Genomic DNA, 22949 nt, shown 5'->3' with positions numbered 1-22949 from the left:
ATGCTTCATTCCGATAAAAACTTAAATGAAGGAATTCTTCAATTTTTTAGATTCATTTACTGTTGTGCCCTCAAATTAATTTCATTTATTGTTCTCTTTTCAATTTTCTCTTTCTTTCTATTGTTTTTGGTTTTTTTTTGTTGTTTTTTTTTGGGTTGTGAGGGGTGGTGGGTTGGAGGACCTATTGCTTTTTAAGTTAATTACAATTTCTGTGACCAATAAAAATATTATCCTGGTTTATTTCTTATAACAAAATCCTGATACTAAAATAGATCAAAAATAGAATATACCCAAAACAAGAGCTGATTTGAATCGGTAATAATTTTGAATTCTCAATAAATCGATAAAAAATGTATGATGGAAACCAACCCAATTAAAGAAGGTTAGCCATTCGAAACACAAGAATAAGTTGTCCATTGATATTTTTGTTTAACCTTTCAATGTTTGTACATTTTTCTGCACTTTCTAAAATATATTAAAAGAATTATAACCATTACAGTCAGTGATTATTTACAGGAACATGTTACTTTTAGTATGATACACACCATTGATTGATTTGATGATAGTCCAATAGCAGCATATGAGTTCATTATAGTCCCTGGTTCTACTTTAGTCTGTATTTCAAAAGTGACAGTTTCTTGATCATGTGTCCAGCTGACAATATATTGACAATCTGTGTTTGTACAGTTGGTTAGACAACCCTTTGTCTTACCACACGCAGGATCTGGTGGAATCATATCTGGTGACTGAATAATTAATAAAATATTACTTTATATCAGAGTTTTAGTCTATATTTATAAAATATGTCAGTATTATCATATACAATTTTATGCAACCTATATGCTGTAATCCTTTATGCTATGAAATTAAAAAGTATTTATTCCTTATGTTTCACAGTAAACTGTAAAACTTTCCTGAAATTTCATTTCTAGAAATGACAACTCATGTGTGAAAATAAATTTAAATATCAAACATATGATAGCCAATCTAAAAATCACTGCATCACCACAAAATCTTATCTTCAAGACAAATCATGAAAATAATGCAGCAGATAAATACCACTTATATGGTGTTAAAATCAAAGAAGTTTCTGCTGAATGTTAACAATGTACAACCAATACCATTTTTGTATAACAAAAAAATAAGTAAAAACAAGAATGTGTCCACAGTACACGGATGCCCCACTCACACTATCATTTTCTATGTTTAAAGGACTGTGAAATTGGAATAAATTCTCTAATTTGGCATTAAAATTAGAATGATCTTATCAAAGGGAACATGTATACTAAGTTTCAAGTTGATTGGACTTCTACTTTATCAAAAACTACCTTGACCAAAAACTTTAACCTGAAATTTGCACTATCATTTTCTATGTCCAGTGAACCGTAAAATTGGGGTCAAAACTCTAATTTGGCATTTAAATTAGAAAGATCATATCATAGGGCACATGTATACTAAGTTTCAAGTTGATTGGACTTCAACTTCATCAAAAACTACCTTGACCAAAAACTTTAACCTGAAGCCAAAAACTTTAACCTGAAATTTGCACTATCATTTTCTATGTTCAGTGAACCGTAAAATTGGGGTCAAAACTCTAATTTGGCATTTAAATTAGAAAGATCATATCATAGGGCACATGTATACTAAGTTTCAAGTTGATTGGACTTCAACTTCATCAAAAACTACCTTGACCAAAAACTTTAACCTGAAATTTGCACTATCATTTTCTATGTTCAGTGAACCGTAAAATTGGGGTCAAAACTCTAATTTGGCATTTAAATTAGAAAGATCATATCATAGGGCACATGTATACTAAGTTTCAAGTTGATTGGACTTCAACTTCATCAAAAACTACCTTGACCAAAAACTTTAACCTGAAGCCAAAAACTTTAACCTGAAATTTGCACTATCATTTTCTATCAGTGGACCGTAAAATTGGGGTTAAATCTCTAATTTGGAATTAAAATTAGAAAGATCATATCATACAGAACATATATACTAAGTTTCAAGTTGATTAGACTCCAACTTCATCAAAAACTACCTGGACCAAAAACTTTAACCTGAAGCGGGACAGACGGACGAACGGACGAACGAACGGACGAACGAACAGACGGACGAACGGACGCACAGACCAGAAAACATAATGCCCATAAATGGGGCATAAAAATACATAAGGACCATTAAACAAAAGTAGATGTTTTATACATTATAAACTTCCATAGTCTTTACTAAGATTTTAACAGAATGTAGCACTTACATACTGTTTAGATGTCAAGTGCTGTGCTGAAAGTGGTGCAAGAAAGTTCATTGGTCTCATTGTTGTAGTCTTATATTCATGATGTTGGGGAAAACCTTTAAATAAAACATATTTTGACATTTATAACATAGTGATAACATGTATTGAAAAGATAAACATTTATTGTACATACTTTGATAATCATTTATTGTACAAACATACATATCAGGATAAACAATCTCTGTCATTTTTAAATCACAATGTCTCACTCCTTTTGGAATACAATTCCTCCAAGTTTGTTTTATTATTTTGTTTTAAAGCTTGATATTTAAGCTAATATGAGATTCCTAATTATATTTCAGTTAAAGAAAAACAATGTTTAAGAATGCATTTTAAGTTTTGCTTCAAGTGGTAAGTTACTGTTTCTATTCTTAATGTAATAGATTTTTAAATGAATTTGTAGTTTCTAATTGAAGAAGTTTAAAAATTAGTATCATTTTTATTACCTTTACTAAGGGATCCATGGGCAAAAAGAAGGTACCAATTATCCCTTAAATCAAAGATTTTCTCATTAGTTGATGGAATGTCTCTCTTCATTCTGCATCGGAAAATATTTCCATCAGTACTTCCATTGAGAAAAGTTAGAGAATATTTCACCTATATAAACAAAAGATTAGACTGATAAATAAACTGTTGCTGAAAAAGATTTTGATTTTCATACTATACAACATAGAACATAGAAAATAAAAGGTCTTTTTTCATAAGAAAAGAAAAAAAAACAGTTTAGTACAAATGCTTATGTAACTTTATCATTAGGAAACTACAATTCTGCACAGAAGTTCAAATCTTCACAGGTATAAAAGATGCACCATGAAAGTTTGGTCACTAATTATACTTCTTTAAAGTTGATGGCTAGATTATTTTTTTTGCAAAATAGAAATGTAAAACTAAAGGAACTGAAAAAAGTCAAAAGTAACTTGTCTCCCATATAGAAAATAGAGAAACCAAATAAGGCCAGTGGCCAAACCTTTACTATAATAATGTAATGTATGTTTCCTTTTGGGAATTTCTCCACAAGAATTTATCTTAACTTGCTAATCTTAAACAAAACTTTTAAATTGCAAGCTATATCATGTTAACTTTGCAAAAGTTTCAAAATCAATAAGGAAATGGATGAGGAGACAAGACCAAATAATATCCATGGAAGTCAGAAGTGAATTGGTTAATACAACTGCATATCAAATATCATTGATGCACCATTTATAGTTCCCTTCTAATAACTGACCTAATCACAAATTTTATCAAATTGTTTAAGCATCCAACATAGCTGGACATCTTAAGGCAAGACGGAAATCTGCCTGTACATTTTGAGTCATCCAATGTAAATAAATCAAATTAAATTACATACATCATCAATTTTAGAATAAGTATGACCAGTTGTAAATCCAAGTTCTGTTCTCATCAATCCAAAGTCTGACATACACATCATAATACTACTTCCGTCCTGAAAAACATACAACATAGTGACATACACATCATAATACTACTTATATCCTGAAAAAACATACAACATAGTGACATACACATCATAATACTACTTATATCCTGAAAAAACATACAACATATTGACATACACATCATAATACTACTTATATCCTGAAAAACATACAACATAGTGACATACACATCATAATACTACTTATATCCTGAAAAAACATACAACATAGTGACATACACATCATAATACTATTTCCATCCTGAAAAATATACATGTTTTTTTGTTGTTCGATCATTAATGAAGGTGAAATAGTGAAATAATAATTGAACTATACTGGCTTTTTACCAGCCAGTATGGTTCAATTTTGTTCAATTAAGCTAAGAAACATTGATGATGAATTATTCACTTGCAAGTAAATAATATAACCTCATTGAATCCAAGACTTTAACTCTATAGAAGATACACCATAGTCTGAGTCTTGTCAGATATTAATTATGAAGGCTTACCATTTCTTGATTTGTTGATAACCCAATGGCAGCCCATGAATTGAAAGAAGTACCAGTCTTCACTTTGGTTTGTATATCATATGTTATAGTTTGTGAATCATGAGTCCAGCTGATGATGTAATCACATTCTGTGTCTGTGCAATTCATAAAGCAGCCCTTGGCTTTACCACACCATGGATCTGGTTTAATGAAATCCTTGACCTGAAAAATACAGATGTATGTCTATCAATTGACTTTTCACAAGAAGTCCATATTTCTATGAGTAACTGATATACATTTGTGCACTATATGTTTTAATTATTATTTTATATACTTAATATCAAAGTATGAATTTGATCCAATGGTTAGACATAGACTGACCTCAAAAATAAATTAAACTTTACAATTTACCTCAAATGGTCCAATAAATTCAACTGTAGTGTTGCTTGCTGTTCTAAAATCATGGTGAACTGGGATACCTAGAATTAAAAAATGGTTGCTTAAATAAAATGATATAGTTAAAAACATGTACAAAGTACATGTATAATCATATTTTTAAGCTGATTCAACTGGTGAAATATAATTGTTCTATTAAATTTGCTTTCTATACAAATATTAACCCATATTAAAAGAAATCTATCTGCAATATTTCAGAGAGATATATAAAAAAGATAAATGCTTTATTTTTTAGATTTTCAGTTGTAGTTCAACGAGCCAAGTTTGTATGCAAAATTTTAGCAATATCTGCGACAAAGCCCATTTACCGTTCCTTGACCTTAACACGAAAGGGTTCAAAGACAACAAATCATGCCAAGGATATACATAACTAGCAGGATTAGAATCTTCTGGAAATCGATATAAGCTGTATATGTTGTGTTCACAGGAATATTTTACCAAAATGTATCTTGTTTAATTTTTTTTACTTCATATTTTCACATTTTCATATTTATCTAAATCTGTACCATTGATAGTTTAAAATATCGAATATTGCCTAATTGGTATCTTATCCAATCCCTAGTATTACCAGGAATGCTACTCTTAAATACAGGAGGTAGTGGTTGTTAGTAATTTTAATATTCATCAAATATAATTTACCAGTATAAAAAAACATGAAGAAATACAAAGTTAGATGCTAACAAATAAGATGGACCAACATAAAAGTCTAATATAACATACAGATGTTCTAACATAAAGTTTGATGTTTGAATATCTCTTCAGATTTGATGGAATCAAACAGAAATTGTCTTGTTATTGATCAGTTAGATAATTTTGTTTGTAATATTTCAATGTAAAGGAAATATTAGTTTTATAGCTAACTGTGTTGATTTAAAAAAGAAGATATGGTATGATTGCCAAACCCTCTTTAAATAAATCACATGTATAAATTGTCATTAAATTAATCTGTGTTTAGTAGTGACTAATGCTGGTCTTAATAAAATTTCAAATACCGGGTAATATGTGAACGATAAGTCAAACAAAGCTAAGTGTTATTGATTGCAATTTGCTTTATGTTATCAATCAAGGGGGACAACTCTGAAACTAAAAATGTCAAATGGCAAAATCAAAAATAAACTTAATCTGTGATTAATGATCCCAACATCATTTCTTTAAGTCAAAAGGTTTAATTGTGTCACTGAATGGAAACAATAATTGGAAAATAAAAATAGGCAGATAATGATCTCATGTCATGTCCTTCTACCTGTAACATACATGTATTGGCGCTATCAGAATAACTACTCAATACCGTGATAATACATATCACTACTGTAAACCAAATCATTTCTGCAGATATGTTGTACTACTATTTATTTAACATTGAGCACATTCTAGCTAGTTTTAAGGTTATTTTCATGATGTATTCATTTATGTTAGATAGAAATTAACCATATTCCTGAAAATTCATATTCACATTATCTTTCTACATGAGAAAGGAGTAAATTGTTAAGGGCCATATGGTCCTGATTATAAAGTGTGATGTAACAAGATTAAAAAAAATTGATGTTGACTTAAAGGTTGACATGTGAAACGGTTAAATAGAACTATTTGTGTCAAAGTTTTATTCAAAAGCATTGATTTTTACATCCTAAATAGGTTAAGATATGAGATTTTGGCCAAATTTGACAAAATTGGCCGATTTCAACCAAACCTAGGACAAGGAAACATAGAGCACAGGTGTCATTTAACTGAATATTTGAGTTAGACATGTAAAATGTCTTTACCAACATTATTTTAAAAGATCTGTTTTGTCGACATATTCGCTCTATGTTTCCTGTCCAATAATCAATTGAAATTTACCCATGTTCATTGATTTTTTCTTGGAAATCAAATTGAGTACTATTTGTGATGTCATAATAAAATGCAGGAACATAATTTTTTCAACAAAAAGGCTTATTTCCTATATTGTGATATTGGTCAATACATCCTATTTTGAAATTTTAGGACCTATAATCAATCATCCTTCTTTGCCAAAAACAAATTAGCTGGTTTTGGTATATTACTGTTATTTAAAAACATTGGAAAACCTTTACTGTTTTATACCACACTCTAGTAACTGAAGAATAAATTAACATGAACTAATAATCATTAATACCTTTACCTTTGCAGACCACCATGTATACAATTGCAACAGAGTTATACCTACCATTACTAACATTTCCATGAGCAAACAGTAGGTACCAGTTCTTCCTGAGATCCAATATCATGTCATCTGTGGATACAATGTTTCTCTTCATTTCACACTGAAAGATATCTCCATTTGTTTCTCCCGACACATACTGAAGCATTCCTTTTGTCTAAAAGATTAGCATATAGATATGAGGAGATATGGTATGATTGCCAATGAGACAACTATCCACATAGTTCAAATATCAGTTTAGTTTTGCCCTTAAAAGTTATTATTTTGCATCCAATATTGAATAAATGCCTAAAAAATTAACTTGATTGCTGTAGACCTGATACAAACTATTGTCCAGATAAGATATTGCATGTAAAGCACTGTTACTCTATAATCAATAGTTGCTTATATTTACAACACTGTCTCATTTTTTGTCTACATTGTATTCCTTCTTTTAATTATTTTATTCTTGTTGAACCAGATAAAGGAAACCTTTAGAACCTTTCCATAAACTAAACTTTGAACAACAGAAAAATAGAAACTGCATTGTCTGAGACGTAAACTCTTAAATTTATAAAAATCAAAGGGGAGCTTACAACAATTTACCAGTTTCATAAGAAAAAACCTGGAAAAACCCTCTTTTTGTAATAAATAAAATAAGATAAATATTGATTTTTATCCTTCTTTTTCAAAGATTTTCAGAAACTTGTGTTCTTTATATGCGACGTCATCAGGCATGGTCGCCTTTTTTCATGACGTCACAATAGGAAAATTCAGAAGAAAACAAAACATTTAGACGTCATAATCAAATTTCGACTAATCATTTGCCGAGAACAGATTTTTCACTAGTGAGGAGAAATATTTTTCTCACACCGGTCAGAAAATGTGAAAATAGCACAAAAATTAGAGAACTCTCCATCCAAGTCATGTTATTTTTCATTTATCATTATAGACCTCTCCTTTAGCCACTTGTACAAATTTAATGAATTGCAGTGGCGGATCCAGAACTTTTCATAAGGGGGGGCCCTTTGGTTGACCTAAGGGGGGGCCCGCTTCAGTCATGCTTCAGTGATTCCCTATATAATCAACCAAATTTTTCCCACGAAAGGGGGGGCCCGAGCCCCCCAGGGCCCCCCCTGGATCCGCCTATGAATTGTCGATCATAACATGTATATAACTGTTGTCCCCTGCTCGCCATGGGGAGGTGGAAGAAGGCCTACAAGATACATCTCCAGACTTTTTCCTTGACCGTACCCATAGTTCTTTAGCCTCTGTCTTTCGGACATCTGCCACATGATTTTGCTCGTTCTGTGTTTTGACGATAGAATCCGTAGTGACTCTGGCTTTACACTATTTTATGCTACATTTGTAGGATATGTTGTTATGTTTTAGGACACTAACCTTCCAATATGTATGGCCCTCTTTGGCTCGTTTCAGTGTGCTGAATATGCATGATATGTCCATCGTGTTACAACGAAGTTCCAGAACAATATGAATCAAAATTAACATAAATGAACAACATTTATAACCTGTTTTACCAATGGTATTATATAGTATAGTACATGTACAAGTATTAACGTACCTCTAAATCTAATTAGGAGCAAATATAAAATCGGCGCAAATGAAAAAATGAAATCGGCGCAAATGAAAGAATGAATATTTTCAAAATCGGCGCAAATGTCATACGCCCAAATAAACAATTCACCAACGCTTCTTGCTAATTGGTGAAACTGTTTTGGAGCTATTGTCCAAAAACTGGAAAATCACCCCTTTTTTAATTAAAACCTCAAAACTCAGAAATGAGAAACCCAAAATTTATAAAAAAACAAAAGGAAGCTCATGGCAATAGATATAAACAATTCACCACAGTTTCATGCATATTGGATAAAGCATTTTATTGAGTTAATGTCCAACATGTTGACGATGGATGGTCAGACAGTCAATGGTATACCATAATACGTCCCATAAATAGGCATATAATAATGGTATAAAAGATTTATAAAGTATGACTGTTCATGCAATTTTTATTTAAATCTGTTGAGGTCGTTGTGAATTATCGTACAAAAAAGAAGTGCTGCAGGATGGACAGACAGACAAACAGAGAGATAGCTATTGTCAACTGGGCCATTTTACAATAAACATTGGCAATGTTTTCTCTCATAAAGTAAAACATTTCTGAAAAGGCTCATACATCACTTATTTTTGAGTATTTATGACCGGTTGTGTATCCTAATTCAGCTGACATCTTCCCATTTGTATTCAAGCACATTATTATACTGGATCCAGGCTGAAAACAAAAGAAAATAGAGTCTCAATGACTTTAATTGGTGTGTAATCATTCAACAAAAAACATGCACACAATTATATATTTTAATTTACATCTCTACAACATTGATAGTGTTATAAAGATAATAATAATCCTGAAGCTGGTGATTACCAATGTATGGAACATATCACACTTATGGGTTAAGTGCCCTACTAGAGATATTTCATAAAATTGTAAAATTCTATTGTCATACTTCATGTCAAAATGTCAGATATTGATTGGTTAATACAAGGGAGATAATTTATTCTATCCCATAAAATACAGATTATTGGCATGGTATGTACAAGACATCCTAGTTTGTTTCTTTGAAATTTAATAGACAGTAATAACAGAACTTTCAGCAACATAAATTAAATAACATATTTAGATAGGGTAATAGAGCAGATTGTCACCCTTGAAAGGCATTGTCAACCTTGGTTTAATCTCAGTTAACAGTGCTTTCTCATGGGGAATCTGCTCTATCACCCTCTTAGCTATGAGTGATTTATATATGTTGTGTAATTCAATGATATTTTGTACACAACATATACATTGTCTATAATTATCATTAACCAAATTAGTATTGCTACTAAAGTTCCATTCAGTTAAATTTTTGCTCTACATCAAAAATAGCAAGTAATAAAATTATATGTTAACAATATAAATATTCAAGAACAATCTTCTCACCATTGACTGATTTGTTGACAGACCAATTGCTGCATATGAATTGCTGATTGTTCCTGGTGTGACCTTGGTTTGTATTTTGAAGGTTACTGTTTCATTGTCTTTTTGTAACCAGCTGACAATGTAGTCACAATCATCTGCTGAACAGTTGGATAAACATCGAATGTTTTTTCCACAAGAAGGATTGGGTGGAAGTACAGCTTTAGACTAAAAGATAAATAGAGATAAATATAATATGATCTCCATAAAGCAAGACGTTCCTACACATCTTCACACAACTTTTTGTTTTGCTATATCAAGTGATACATTGGACAATTTCAAGTTGATTCTTTTAAAGCATTTGGAGTTGATGGCAGATTGTAGCTATTTTCTGTTTGATTTATTCACAAAAGAGACGTAAGACACTATTTTGATGTTTAAACTCATAAATTTAAGTCCAGTAAATGTATATCAACTAAAATATAGGAAAAGTTTGTTAAAAGTCATGTAATATTTGTTCAAATGTAGTTTGAATGTTTTGATCCACATCTTGATCAACCAGACTCAACGCAACAACTTACAAATGGGCAGGTCTGCTTGTATTTTATTTTACCATTTTTCTTAATTTGTAATTTTTATTTTTCTAAATGTATATATTTGTATATGCATGTCTGTCAAGCACTTTGAATTTGAAAGTTTTCTGACTTCATTTCAACCTTAGTATTACCTGGAATACAGTGGTGATGTCAGACCAATAAGTTGTAGAATTATACCACACAGATGCCCTGTAAATAAAACAAATATTGTGAACCAAACTTACATACCTGTCAATTGACCCGTATTCTGCGGGTGTGACCCGAGATTTTCACAATTCTAAGGGATGACCCGGAACACCCGCCGGGTCATTGAAATAACCCGGGAATTCCGAAAATGACCCGATTTCACCCGTATTTCTTAGCCTTGAGATTGATTTCATAAGTTATATTCCTTTGAAATACCGACAAATTCGTAATTCTTCCATGAACAGGAAGTTCATCTAGCTATGTAAACTGTCAAATTAAGTGACCCATTAAGTGCATGGCTTCACTTGACAGCTTTGGTGTCAAACACACTGTTAATTAACACCAATTAGCTTAAAGTAGCTTTAGGTCGTAAATAAATTGCACCATTGGTTTACAAACTGAACTAGAGTTACTTCCCCTTATTTGTCACCATTCAAAATTATTCCTTATATTTACGTTTTATGGGTGAAAAAGATTAAATCATAAAAATATAAAATTCAAATACATATTAAAAAATAACTTGGGTTAAAAAAAAGTTGAAAATTATTTTTTACATTTATACTTCCTTTAACTGTATTACTATATTTTATGATAGTCTAATTTCCTTGTTTAATGAAAAATATTATGGTTAAAGGCTACATAGTGAATAGACTCAAACATTTAAGAATTACATTAAATTCTATTGTTTGATGATTGTAGTATTTTTTCTCAAAATGTAAAGCACATATGACTGAGTTACACAAATTTATAAAAATCTTTAAAAGTGCAATGAAATAATATTTAATAATATTTAAAATGACTTAACAAAGTGAACATGCATTGATGTTTTGGTATCTTTGATATATATTATAAGAATATGTACCATAAATACTGAAATTCAGGTCGAAAAAGTTCGTTCGTTATGACCTGAGATTTGATTCTTCAATGCAGGTCATGACCTGCATTTTCATCGTTACAGGTTGACAGGTATGAACTTATTTTATGAATATCTTTTTAGTAATAAGCTTTTTTTCTACAATTGTATGGCAATATTTTTTCACGATTTTCTTGTAATTGGTTTTATTCAAACATTTGTTGCATGATTGTGTACCCTACTAACCAAAAATAAATGGTCTCAGAATTTTGAAAGTGTCATGCATGATAAAACATGGTAAAATGAACAAATTATATCTATTCTATGTCGGGGGTAGACATAATAACTTTAAGATAACCCATTGACTTCAACATATTATTGTTCTCAATTCTTAAACTGATCTAAACATGATAAAGGGATAAACAAAGGGTATAAGGAAATGAATAACTTTTATCATTAACATGTACAAATAACAAATGAATCAAAGATGAAATAAAAAAAGTAAGCAACAGTTACTCTTTCAAAGAGTACACTAAATGATGAATACATTTTAGAAAAAAAAGGTTTATTAAGATAGAGGAGACTTACGTAAATTTGATCTCTTCCTTAATTTCATCTTGTGTTGTCCAATGAAGAGTTCTTTTGTATTCTGCTTTTCCCTAAGAATATTAAAGAGAACAAAACAAAAAAATGTGTTTCAATGTCTCTCTTGTCGCATATATTTAATCTATCCAAGGTACAAAAACAATAACAAAAATAAATAGGGAATGTGTCAATGGACTCATATGATGCCCTCAATTACATATAACTTTATAAAGGGACATAACTCAAGAATGGTAAAATTTACACTACCAAAATTTGTACTTGATCTTAGTGTTGTGGTTATAAGAATTGTGTATAGGTCTATAACATTTAGTTGAGTAAAGAACAAAAATAAAAAATTCTACAATTTTTCTATTTGTAAAGCGCAGCCGCATAACTCTAGAACAGTAAAAGTTATACATGTACCACCAAAATCCGATCTTGATTTGTGTTTGTGGTTATAAGCATTTAATAAATATAATATAAAAGATTCAAAACATTTGAGTTAGGCAAACTTAAGTTAGAGAAAGGAATCGAAAAGTTCAGCAATTTTTCAATTTGTAAAGGGACATTACTCTAGAAAAGTAAAGTTACTCCATCCAAATTTCAGCTTGATTAGTGTTTTGTGGTAATAAGTATTGTGTATACATGTAAGTTTGATAACATTTTGTTGAGGCAAACTTAAATTAGAGAACAAAAAGAAATTTCAGGACATAAGGACACAGACTGACAAGGGTAAAACGCTATACTCCCTCCACTACAGCAGTGGCATAAAATATACATTTTCGTAAGTGCCAAAGACATTACTGATATAAACCCATGAAATAAGTTTCATAAAATATGGCAAGAATTGTATATATTAAAGCACTCAAAAAGGCAATTTTCCATATAATTTATATTCTCAAGAGGCATAACTCTTTATAAAAAAATTACGATTGTCACTGATTTTCAAATTTGTCAAAGACAATGCTAGGATTCAAGTTTCAGAAAATTCTGGCAAGAATTGCACACATAATAGCGTGAACAATGCAATTTTCTATATACTTAATGTTTCAAAGGGGTACACATGCAACTCTTCTAAAAATAATTGACTGGCACTGATTTTTTGAAATATTGAAGACAGCTGATATAAACTTATAAAAGTTTCATAAAAATCTGGCAAGAATTGTACATGTGAGAGAGCTAACAAGACTGGACAGACGGATGGATGCCCTATTTCTGTTTCACCAAATATCGGTAATGGATTTCAATTCTCCCTTTTCTCTCAAGGAAGCAGAAGTCACTTCTCCCTCTACAATATCCTGATCATATCCTAGATTAGGCCCTAATGTAAACATCATAATTTTCCAGCTTTAATTTGTCACACACACAAAAAAACAATATTTCAATAGGAATAATGTTGAAAATCTAGTCAAAAAGCAACTTTTTATGATGTTATATTTAGAGTTATTTGAAAATATACCCAAATTTGTGGAAAAGTTTGAAATGGTTCAAAATAATATAGAATTTCATTAAAAAGGAGGGTAATTTTTATATAAAATCTTGAAAAATAATTAACCATATTTTTGGCACATCCCCATATACATGTATACTGTGAATTCAGAAATAATTGTGATGTTTTAATTATTATGAAAAATGCGACAGGATAATTTAAACTCGCATTTTAAAATTTTTTGTAGGATTTAAACTTAGCTTTCTCAATATTGCCAAAACTGGAATTTGCATTTCAGTCTAAAATGCAAAATATCAATAATTTCTGAATTTACAGTACCCAATAATGGGAAGTTATCTGTCACCAAGGTCCACTCCATAGCACTGTTAGATAAGGGGGAGCTAACTCATATGTGCTGGAACCAAGGGACAGGGGGTCAGTCTATCGCTAGACTTAATGTTCTGATAGGCATAGCTAAAACGCAAGGAAGATTTTCATAATTTAATTGGTATAACAATTTAAACCAATGATGGTAACAAATCAATTAGTAAACAATTCCAAATAATAATAATAATCTAATTAAAATATAAAGTATCAAATCTAAATACAAAGTAAAGTTATTTCTCCTTAAAATGTAAAATATAAAATAAATGCCAAAACTACTAAAACATAAAATGTACTAAATCTCAATTTCAAAATATAAAAGTCTCAACATAAAATTTTCTCAAAAGTATTTTCTAAAGTTAAATTTATGAGTCAGAGATAAATTTTGTCTCAACACTACACTGCCAACTGGTAGACTGGCAAACAGTCTTATAGGTCCAGTATAATGATGTGAGTAGTGTGAGATTACGCTTCCGAAAAAATTTCTCAAAAATAAAAGGTTAGTCAAAAATACATTTTTGTCTAAACACTACAAAGTCAACTGGTAGACTGATCGACAGTCCTACAGGTCCAGTATAATAGACTTTAGCAGTGCAAGTTTAGGTTTCCCAAAGATGACTGCTTTTCCAAAATTTAACAACGCCATTTCTACTAAAACACAAAATAACTCAATTTGTCCTGACATGTTAATAGTACTCCCATTAGCAAAAAATAGACGTAAATAAAAAAGGCTAATCCTATACTGTTTTTATAAAATCTTAAACTTCAAAGTGACATATATGCTAATTACAATTAATATTTCAAAATAAAGTGCTTTGAGCAAACTGTGACAATTTGAGTACTAATGCCACAGCATAAGCAAAATTAATTAAACGACTTAATTACAAATTTTACAAAATACAAACATAAAATTTTCTTTCTTAAAATAAAACATAATTTTTATCCAAAATAACACTAACACAAATATAAGCCAAAAAACACACCATGACATATATCCCTTCCAAATAAAAAGGTTACAACCCACAAAAATTAAAGATTTTAGATTGAACCCATTGAAATTTGTTAAAAGATTTGTATTTATTACTTGCTATTGCACCATTCTGACAGTGTGTTATTGACCAATTCATGTTACACAATGCTTTAAAAAAGTTATCAAAGGTTCCAGGATTATAATTTAATATGCCAGCCGCAGACGCTCAGTTCAAAATAGTTATGAAGCCAAACAAGTACAAAGTTGAAAAGCATTGAGGACCCAAAATTCCAAAACGTTGTGCCAGACACGTCTCAAGTAATCTATCTCTGGGATAAGAAAATCCTTAGTTTTTCGAAAAATTCAAAGTTTTGTAAACAGGAAAACTATGTAAGAATGACCATTTAAGTAAATTAATAAAAATATATAATAATTTTCTCACCCTGTTTGGTGTGTATCAGGAATTATTGCTTATATATATAAAACAGAAATAATCAATGGGGGAAAAAAATGAGGAAAAAAACCCAAAAATTAAAAAGTTTTAAATTTTGAAGATTATTTTTTTCCCGAAAATTGTAGATCACTAACCAAATATGATTCATAGATGAGTTAACTTAAATTCGGGTTTTATGTAGAACATTCTTCGTCCAGTTGAAGCAAAAACTGCCATCAAACCACATTAATATGGTATTATTTGCAAAATCACTTTGGCGGGGCAAATGTAAGACCGGGGAATGGAACGACGATTGCACTTTTATTTATTTTTATCTGAATGAAATATAAATATCAGTGGGAAAGCCAGTGACATTGAAGAGCTACTTCCGGTGATCCCGCGGGAAAGGGGACATAATCTAAAATTTTTGAGGTGGCGCTGTAACCAGCGTGTAAACAAAAACGTAGCCTGTGCTTCAGTCAATAAATCTATTAAAACAACGTATCATCCATCAGTATTTGAGGTTATTTTCTCATTAGAATAGATTTTGTCACACGACTGCCAAATTCGGTATTCAAATAAGTGCTCCGTTACTGAAATATGATAAACCAAAAGACTACCTCCGTTGATTTCCAAAAAACCGCGGGTAATCCCCACGACTACAAACAACTGACACAAATGCATCCTAAAGCTTTTCATTGGTCGAGATATAAATAAATGTGACCTAGAAACATATGGGCACATGACTATGTACAGGATTCCCCGTCACTCTGAGTCTTGTTTACATAATAAATACTTCAACCGGAGGTCAAAATTCAACATTTTTCAGACGTTTTGGGAGTTATTTTGGTGCAAAATCAAGCAAATTATGTCATATTTTACAGATTCTTAGCACAAAATTGATTGAGACAACGAAGGGTGATGATGTTTTCAGGATTTTAAATATATTTTACTTAAAATGTTGAGTGGTGGAAGGCTTGACACCGTCATTTGTTGATGTTTACAAGTTGCTCAAACTCCTCGTATCACATTTTCTGTAGTTATTTAATTATGCTGCTGTTGTATAACAGATTTATGGGCGAGATTTATGTAGTACATTGAAACTGGTTTAATCTATGAACGAATTTGTCCATATAAATAACTTCCATTGTCTGGAAGTAGACCTACCCCCCTTTTTCAACAAAAAAAATTCAGTTAGGCAAAAGTTGTTGTCTGAATAAGTGTAAGCACTCAGGTAGTCTTTGTTTTAAACCAATTTTTAGGGTAATGGTTACAGTCATTCTTTGATTCTGTAAATTATTATAAATCTGAAATGTTTCAACTTGTCAATTTTAAAAAGTACATGTACCAATCAACAAATATTGCCTGCCTACTACTGATGCATCAATAATTTTCATATTTTGTTCTTGTTTATATAAAAAATACTAGGCAAGTGGGAAGTTAACACTCACACATGTTTATAAATGTCTGTCCTTAACAAGCTTATCAAGCAACCTGATATACACTGTGACTAACTATTCATGTTTGAGTGTGTCTGGGCCCTGGGGCATATTTAACTCTTGAGAACTTGAGATTAACATTCAATAGGAATGCCAAATGCCTAGTACATCAAATTCTTAATACATGTTAGAGCTACATGTATATGACCATTTAAAGCATTAACAAAATGCTATCACTTCCAAGGTCTACTTTTAAAATGGTATATGAATGTCTCACTCTGATTTTGGTGATCCTGTTTTGTTGCATTGATATAACTGCTTGACCGACATTTTTATTTTACACCAATCTACAGGAAAACAAATCTTGGACACAGGATCTATAGTTTATTAAGAATCATACCATTCCTATATCTGTGTGCTGATTTTTCTGCAATAGAATACCTTTCCACACATTTTACTCCATTCTAAAAGCACACAATTGCAATAATTTGCAAAATCATGTGTTTGCATATCTAGGAAAAGGGCACATAGACATCTCATTCATAATACTACACAAGGAGCAGGATCTGCTTACTCTTCCAGAGCACCTGAGATCAATTATGTATTGTGGGTTCAAGTTGATCAGTTTTCTTTTTTCTAATTTGTATATTAGTTTAAACTTTTCATCAAAAAGTCTGAAAAAAGAGATATGTATCTACTGAAAATGATTTATTTAGGTGCAGGGGTTACCACACTTTGAAATCTACATGAAAACAAAACAGTGAAAGGTCATGTCATGATTGGCCACTTGAGAGACCTCACTACGTCTAGAAGTGAACAATTCTAGAAACTTTCCATTTAAGTCATTCAAACCTTATAAAGAATAAAAGACCATCATTTTAACTTTTTATATCTTTTATTTTTCTTATGTCTCAAATACTACAGTACATACATGTATATGTCTGATACCAGTGACAGATCCAGAACTTTTCTATGGGAGGGGGGGGGGGGGGTTGCTGTTGCTGCTGACTAACTTAAGAGGGGCCCACTCCAGTGATTCCCTATTTAATCAACCAATTTTTTCCTATGAAAGGGGGGCCAGCCCCTATGAATATGCTAGCTTTGCATCAATGAATCTCAGTTTTTTCAATGACATTAAGTAATATTGTATTGCAACAGCATAGTGTCTCGTGTACATTTACCCCACGTTATCAATATAAAATGGTTGAGTGTTTCACATTGTATGTATATTTGAAAATATAAAAATGTTTAGTAATAAAAGTTTATTAAATAATGAATAAATACAAAGTCATAAAAAAAATGTTAAAATGAAAAGTATGTAAAAAGTATTTAAAACAATTAAGAAGAACTATTGTTAAAATTAAAAAGTTTTTCAAAGTAAAATCAAGTCAAATAGTCCTCTGTCCCATACATGTAAATCCTCAATATAGAAATCCTGCTCTTCTTATTCCTATTGTTATCTGAAAATATATAATTTATCCAGATGATATTATCAAATGAATTTAATTTCAAACTTCTCTAGAGTTGCTATATGTTTGGTAAATTATAATATATTTTAATTGTCTACTGACAAAAACATGATCTTCTGAGTTCCCAATTTAAAAAAAATTGTTGAAAGGAAATACTGGAATCTGAAGGATCAATTCCGAAATTCTGAGCTAAAAAATACCCAATCCAGACGTTCCGAAAAAGGTCCTCTAGAAAAGGTAATAATTATACACACCAACAGATGTTTGGAGAAATTTTCTACTTATAAATTTATTTACTTAGTATCTAAAATTCATCACCATAATAACATATCAACCTTTTTAATAGATATAAATAATGTTTAAATAAAGTATAACGTAATATGCAACATTAAATTATCTTACAGGTATCTGTTATTTAAAAGATAACTTTTCATTCAATCATTCATATCTTTAATTCTTCATACCAGTAATTGATAATAAATGTATCCAATGCCAATAAAACCTGGCCACAACACCTAGCCAATACTGAAGGTGGCAATAAAATTCAACAATAAATCACATAATTTTTTTTAGCATGGAAGGAGGGACAGAATTTAAACTTTCCTACTGGTGAATATTTCATATACCTGAAATCTTTAAAATATATTTTACATGCCCATATGCACTATTCAGCAAAAATAATAGTACTGTTGTTCACATAGACAAGGGTCTGGATGGGGTGTTCTGCATTTCTTTATCATTTAATCCTTAAGTTCATTTGTCTCTATTTTTTTTATACTTTTTGTCCATAATTTCTCTTTCCTCAATATATAAATTAAATAAATAAATAGTTTAAAATGATTTTGACCAGACCTCTGGCTTACAAACTGTAGTTGCTGCTAGGAATGTTTAGATTTTTTTCTGGGATGCATAGGAAGTCGTCCCAGAAAAAAAGTAGTCTTGTCAGACTTCATAATTATTTGGACTAGCATGTCATTTGCTCTATTTTTTCCTTATTTCATGGTAAATTTTCTCTATTCTTGTTCCTTAAGTAATTCTCTAATTCTTTATATGTTTTAATAGTCATAGTTCCTAGTGGCAGATCCAGGGATAGAGTTCAAGGGATTGGAATCTCTCTTTTTTGGGGACGATCAATGCATTTGAATGGGGACATATAGTTGGAACCCCCCTTTATCCTGGGGATAGTTATTTTTTTCCTTTGTTTTTATTGTTTGTTTTTTGTGTTTTTCGTCACACTTTTTGGGTTCAAAAATTAAAATGTTAACCTTTTTACGATTCGAGACAACCAAACAAATCAGCACAAATGCTTTACACAACTGTCAAAATTTAATTAAAATTTAAATGCTAATATAGACATGCAAAAATTGAAGTTTTATTCAAATTGAAGTCTCACCGCTGGAAAAGGGGCGTTTATTTACATGTGGTCTACGGAAATTTACTGGATTTCAGAATCGAAAAGAGGCAAACATGTAGCCATAACCCGATCAGATCAATAAATTATGTTATGGATAGTATTCATATTTTTCTACTAACCATTAAAAGTAATAATACTAGGATTTCGTGAGCTCAGAAACCTTAATCTGTTGAAAAATGGCGTCGATTTATGTGCTTCCTTTTCGCAGCCTCAGTTACAATTTGACACGGAGTGATGGGTATTTATGCAAATATTTAGGGACTCCTATCATCATAGATACTATTTTTGGTCATGTTATATTTAAATAGCCAATAGGATGCAAATGTGTCAGTTATTTTCAGAAGGGGAAAACACCCGCCATATTTTTATCTTCCAAATTACAACGTCACTTGCCATTTTCAGATGTTCGTTTCTTGTAAAATAAAATCTTCTAAGAAGAAAAAATAGCATGGTCACCTGTAAAACTTACCTATATAACTAATTGATGATGAAATGACACAAGTTTAATTGTCTTTAATGATAAATTTCGCGAAAAATCACACGTACACGATGTAAACAAATTGCCGCGATGGCGCGATACTGTCGCCCTCTATGAAAAATCGCGATTGTCGCCCTTGATTTTTTGGCCGTTACGTCATATGGAAGGAGGCGCAGAATCGATCCGTGGCTTTCCCACTGTATAAGACTTGCTAGATCTTGCTATACAAATCCTTGAAATATCTAAGAACGTACTTTAGTTAAGAATTGAATGCTCTTTTTTGTAAATTTATTGGGGTGTAAAAGCGTTGACCGAAGTACATTTTGTATGAAGCGCGGAAGCGCTTCATACTAAAAATGTGCGCACGGTCAACGCTTTTACAACCCTATAAAGTTACAAAAAAAAAAGCATTCAATACTTATAATTACATTTTTACCTATAGGATCCTGAAAACACGCCTTTTATCAAGTTTTTATTTCATTTACCTGTGCACTTTATTGATCTTTATTGTGGGACCTCGTGTCATCATGAATGAAAAGTTTTATTGTGTGATACAACTGCTTAAGGAATAACACGTGATGTACAGTTAGCCAATCAGAATAACGTATTATAGTGAAACATACATTTAATGTAATTATTCTTAGATGAAATTTAAAAAAAAACCACTATAATCTAAAATTGAAACTATGAGTCGGAATAGCATTAGTTAAGTAGTCTAACACAGTGGCGGATCCAGAAATTTTCATAAGTGGGGGCCCACTGACTGACCTAAGAGGGGACCCGCTTCAGTCACGCTTCAGTGATTCCCTATATAAGCAACCAAATTTTTTCCCAAAAAGGGGGGGCCCGGGCCCCCTGGGCCCCCCCTCTAAATCCGCCTCTGTAACAATCTTAAAATATTAATGACATTGATAGGACTGAGTTGATAGGTTACACAGTGATACAGTGGCGCCGGATCCAGGGGGGGGGGCTGGGGGGGGGGGGCTTCCGGGGGTTGGAACCCCCCTTTTGGCCGATCAATGCATTTGAATGGGAGCATATAGTTGGACCCCCCTTTTACTCTGGGTTGGGACCCCCCCCCCTTTTTAAAATGGCTGGATCCGCCACTGTGATAGGTTAATATGGAGCTACCATTTCGATTTTTTTTTTAAATATATACGATATATTGTATTGCTTAGAAGATATCTTAAAACGTTTATATGATATCTTATATATACCCTGAGACTTCTATAACACACACCAGTGGCGGATGCAGGAATTTTCGAAAGGGGGGGTGCTAGCCCAGGGCAAAGGGGGGGTGCAGGGGGGTGCAAACATATGTCCCGATTCAAATGCATTGATCGGCCAAAATAAAGGGGGGGTGCGGACCCCCGGAACCCCCCCTCTGGATCCGCCACTGCACACTGTATTATAGTTTCAGATTATAGTAGTCTCGGATATACTCAGGGCTTTTAAACAAACTTTTAAAGATTTCCTATTAACTTTACACGTATATATATATCGCCTAAAGTATTTGTTTGAAACAAATCTGTGATAATATATAAAATATCCCTTAAACTTTAAGCAATTATAGGCATACAACCTTCAACCATGAGAAAAAACAATTACGTATTTATAAACGACTCGGATGGGGTGGGGGTCATTTCCTATATACATGGTGATGAGACGTGCCGCCGGCTAAAATAGGTCACCTATCAAGATCTTTCAAGTTATAAAAGATATGATCATATATGAATAGGTCGGGAAAACTATCAGAAATATATGATAAAGTTCACATGACTCCATCTGTTATCTTTACAAGGATGTTTCTGGCTGTGTTTTTTCAATCAATTTTTTTCTTTTTTGACACCAAGTTGGTATTCCACTCTTAGATCATGAGGGGGTTTAGATTACAACCTATATGAAACCCAAACAATATGAGAAAAGATTACATTTTTAAAATTTAAATCATATGAAAAGGGTGGGGTAACAGAACTCCAGCGGCATCCCTATCATTTTAGAATCGTAGTAGCTCCCCCCCCCTCGAGATAAACGACAACAAAAGAACCCGACGGCCTAATTCAACAAGACAATTTACGAAAAAAGTAATGTGACAGACATGAACCAACGACAACCACTGATGTACAAGCCTCGACACTTATGAAGTCTGTTCCTGTATAAATATGTTATCAATATACAATTATGTTGAGCATACACAAACTATAAATTCTAACATAAGTATATAAACCCTAAATTGATTATAAGTGATACTGATACGTATAGTTTTGGAATTTGAAAGGGGTGAAGAAGTCTATTTTAGGCAGATAAAACTGAAACATGCAGTATGTATTTAGCCGAAAGAAGTTCAGAAATTAGAAATCACTAGTTTTCCCATTGCAACTATACAGTATCCTATATATTGAACCTGTACTGGTAAAATATCTTTCTACTGATAAAGTAGGTGACACACATTGCCTGATGACAGATTCCTTTATTGATGTCACTCGGCATAAACAAACAATTTTTAAGACTTGTTGCTATACATTAATTGAGTTTTAATATAGACCTTTTTTCTTCTAGTTTTTGTTTTAATTCATATTTTTTTAAGTTTTCCTCAAAACCGATTAAAATCTTTCTTTTCACAATTTTGTTATTGAACAGTGGAATGGCATGATATACTTACCCCTTTACAATGTTGATGCTGTGCTCCACTATCATCCACAAAAGTAAAGTGGGAATGTAAGTTAGACATCGAACTGGATTTTATGGTAAACCATTTAAAGGGAAGATCTGTTGGTGAATGTATCGTCACTGAAAAAAAAAAAAATATTATCATAAATTTTACATTCGCTATTTGTCTGTTTAAGTTCACTGATTGTACTACAATTACACTTAGACAATATATGTATAGTGTCTTGAAATATGAAATTTAT

At 31.6% G+C, this 22949-nt stretch overlaps 1 protein-coding gene and 1 long non-coding RNA gene across 6 annotated transcripts in view; both read right to left on the bottom strand.

Annotated features, from left to right (window-relative positions):
• Positions 1-22949, bottom strand: part of LOC143047196 (uncharacterized) — a 117144-nt gene that overhangs the window by 70893 nt on the left and 23302 nt on the right. For all 5 annotated transcript variants that reach the window (XM_076220194.1, XM_076220192.1, XM_076220193.1 and 2 more), the window contains exons 3-14: positions 22700-22827; positions 12025-12095; positions 10529-10586; positions 9826-10029; positions 9025-9120; positions 6861-7011; positions 4631-4698; positions 4241-4441; positions 3645-3740; positions 2743-2893; positions 2258-2352; positions 546-746 (exon numbers count right to left, since the gene is read on the bottom strand). In XM_076220194.1, coding sequence (XP_076076309.1) covers positions 546-746; positions 2258-2352; positions 2743-2893; positions 3645-3740; positions 4241-4441; positions 4631-4698; positions 6861-7011; positions 9025-9120; positions 9826-10029; positions 10529-10586; positions 12025-12095; positions 22700-22827 — 1520 coding nt within the window. The remainder of the gene's footprint in view (positions 1-545; positions 747-2257; positions 2353-2742; positions 2894-3644; positions 3741-4240; positions 4442-4630; positions 4699-6860; positions 7012-9024; positions 9121-9825; positions 10030-10528; positions 10587-12024; positions 12096-22699; positions 22828-22949) is intronic.
• LOC143049041 (uncharacterized) lies at positions 17924-20238 on the bottom strand. Its single transcript, XR_012970020.1, has 2 exons — positions 19679-20238; positions 17924-18136 (listed from the first exon to the last, which is right to left on the bottom strand). It is a non-coding gene; the product is annotated as an uncharacterized LOC143049041 (long non-coding RNA).

Source organism: Mytilus galloprovincialis, chromosome 10, assembly GCF_965363235.1.
Source record: "Mytilus galloprovincialis chromosome 10, xbMytGall1.hap1.1, whole genome shotgun sequence".
NCBI classification, from domain to species: Eukaryota; Metazoa; Mollusca; class Bivalvia; order Mytilida; family Mytilidae; genus Mytilus; species Mytilus galloprovincialis.
Note: the sequence above shows the minus strand (reverse complement) of the source record. Positions and strands in the feature narration are given on the sequence as shown.